We start from the raw sequence: 1,185 nt of genomic DNA, 5'->3' as shown, positions 1-1,185 counted from the left end.
GGTTCTCATCCTCTACACCAGGGGTTCTCATCCTCTACACCAGGGGTTCTCATCCTCTACACCAGTCCTTACTGTAACACCAATTGAATTTTGCTCTGTCCGGAGTACCCCTGAAGTACCCCCTCATGTACATTTTACCAGTAGGCTTATAGTCTCATGAGTCTTCTCAAGTACCCCTTGTTGATAGACCAGGTACCCCCAAGGGTCCTAGTACCCCTGGTTGGGAACCACTGCGCTACAACATCCGTAGAGTACCACCTTTTCTGACACAGGAAGCAGGTCCTTAACCAGGCACTTGTCCTCTCCCGTCTGGACTACTGCACCTCTCTGTTGGCTGGGCAGAACTCTGCAGCACGTCTGGTGTTCAATCTTCCCAAGTTCTCTCATGTCACCCCCCCCACCCGTCCGCTCCTCCGCACACTCCACTGGCTTCCAGTCAAAGCTTGCCTACGCACCCCCCCTACTTTCAGGCTCAAACCCTACTGCTCGTTTCTGCTGACGAAGAGAGACAGATAGAGGGAGAAAGACAGAGAGATAGAGGGAGAGAGACAGAGAGACCAGAGAGAGAGACAGAGAGACCAGAGGGAGAGAGACAGAGAGACCAGAGGGAGAGAGACAGAGAGACCAGAGGGAGAGAGACCAGAGGGAGGGAGACCGGAGGGAGGGAGACCGGAGGGAGGGAGAGAGACCGGAGGGAGAGAGAGAGACCGGAGGGAGAGAGAGAGACCGGAGGGAGAGAGAGAGACCGGAGGGAGAGAGAGAGACCGGAGGGAGAGAGACGGAGACGGAGAGACACACAGAGGGAGAGACACACAGAGGGAGAGACACAGACCGACAGACAGATTTAGAAACACATGCCAGAAAAATCTCCTTTTGGTCTTGCCCCCCCCCTCCCCTCCCCCCAGGTGATGCAGCACCCTACGGAGGGGGGCCAGGTTCTGTCTCTGTGCAGTAACCAGAAGGAGACGCTGGGTAAAGTAGCTGAGATCTGGATCTTCTCACTGTCCAGTCAGCCCATAGACCACGAAGAGGCCGCTCTGCAGGAGGGAACCAAGATCAAATGTTCAGGTACGCTGTTACACAACGTGGCGGTTCTACTGAGGTATTCAGGTACGCTGTTACACAACATGGCGGTTCTACTGAGGTATTCAGGTACTCTGTTACACAACATGGTGGTTCTACTGA

General features: G+C 54.7%; 1 protein-coding gene across 1 annotated transcript in view; it reads left to right on the top strand.

The window, feature by feature from the left end:
* Positions 1-1,185, top strand: part of pacs2 (phosphofurin acidic cluster sorting protein 2) — a 136,529-nt gene that overhangs the window by 81,986 nt on the left and 53,358 nt on the right. Inside the window, exon 5 of the mRNA XM_070438472.1 lies at positions 906-1,068. Within this exon, the coding sequence (XP_070294573.1) occupies positions 906-1,068 (163 nt within the window). The remainder of the gene's footprint in view (positions 1-905; positions 1,069-1,185) is intronic.

Source organism: Salvelinus sp. IW2-2015, unplaced genomic scaffold, assembly GCF_002910315.2.
Source record: "Salvelinus sp. IW2-2015 unplaced genomic scaffold, ASM291031v2 Un_scaffold957, whole genome shotgun sequence".
NCBI lineage: Eukaryota > Metazoa > Chordata > Actinopteri > Salmoniformes > Salmonidae > Salvelinus > Salvelinus sp. IW2-2015.
The sequence above is the reverse complement of the archived record's forward strand: the minus strand, read 5'-3'. Positions and strand labels throughout refer to the sequence as shown.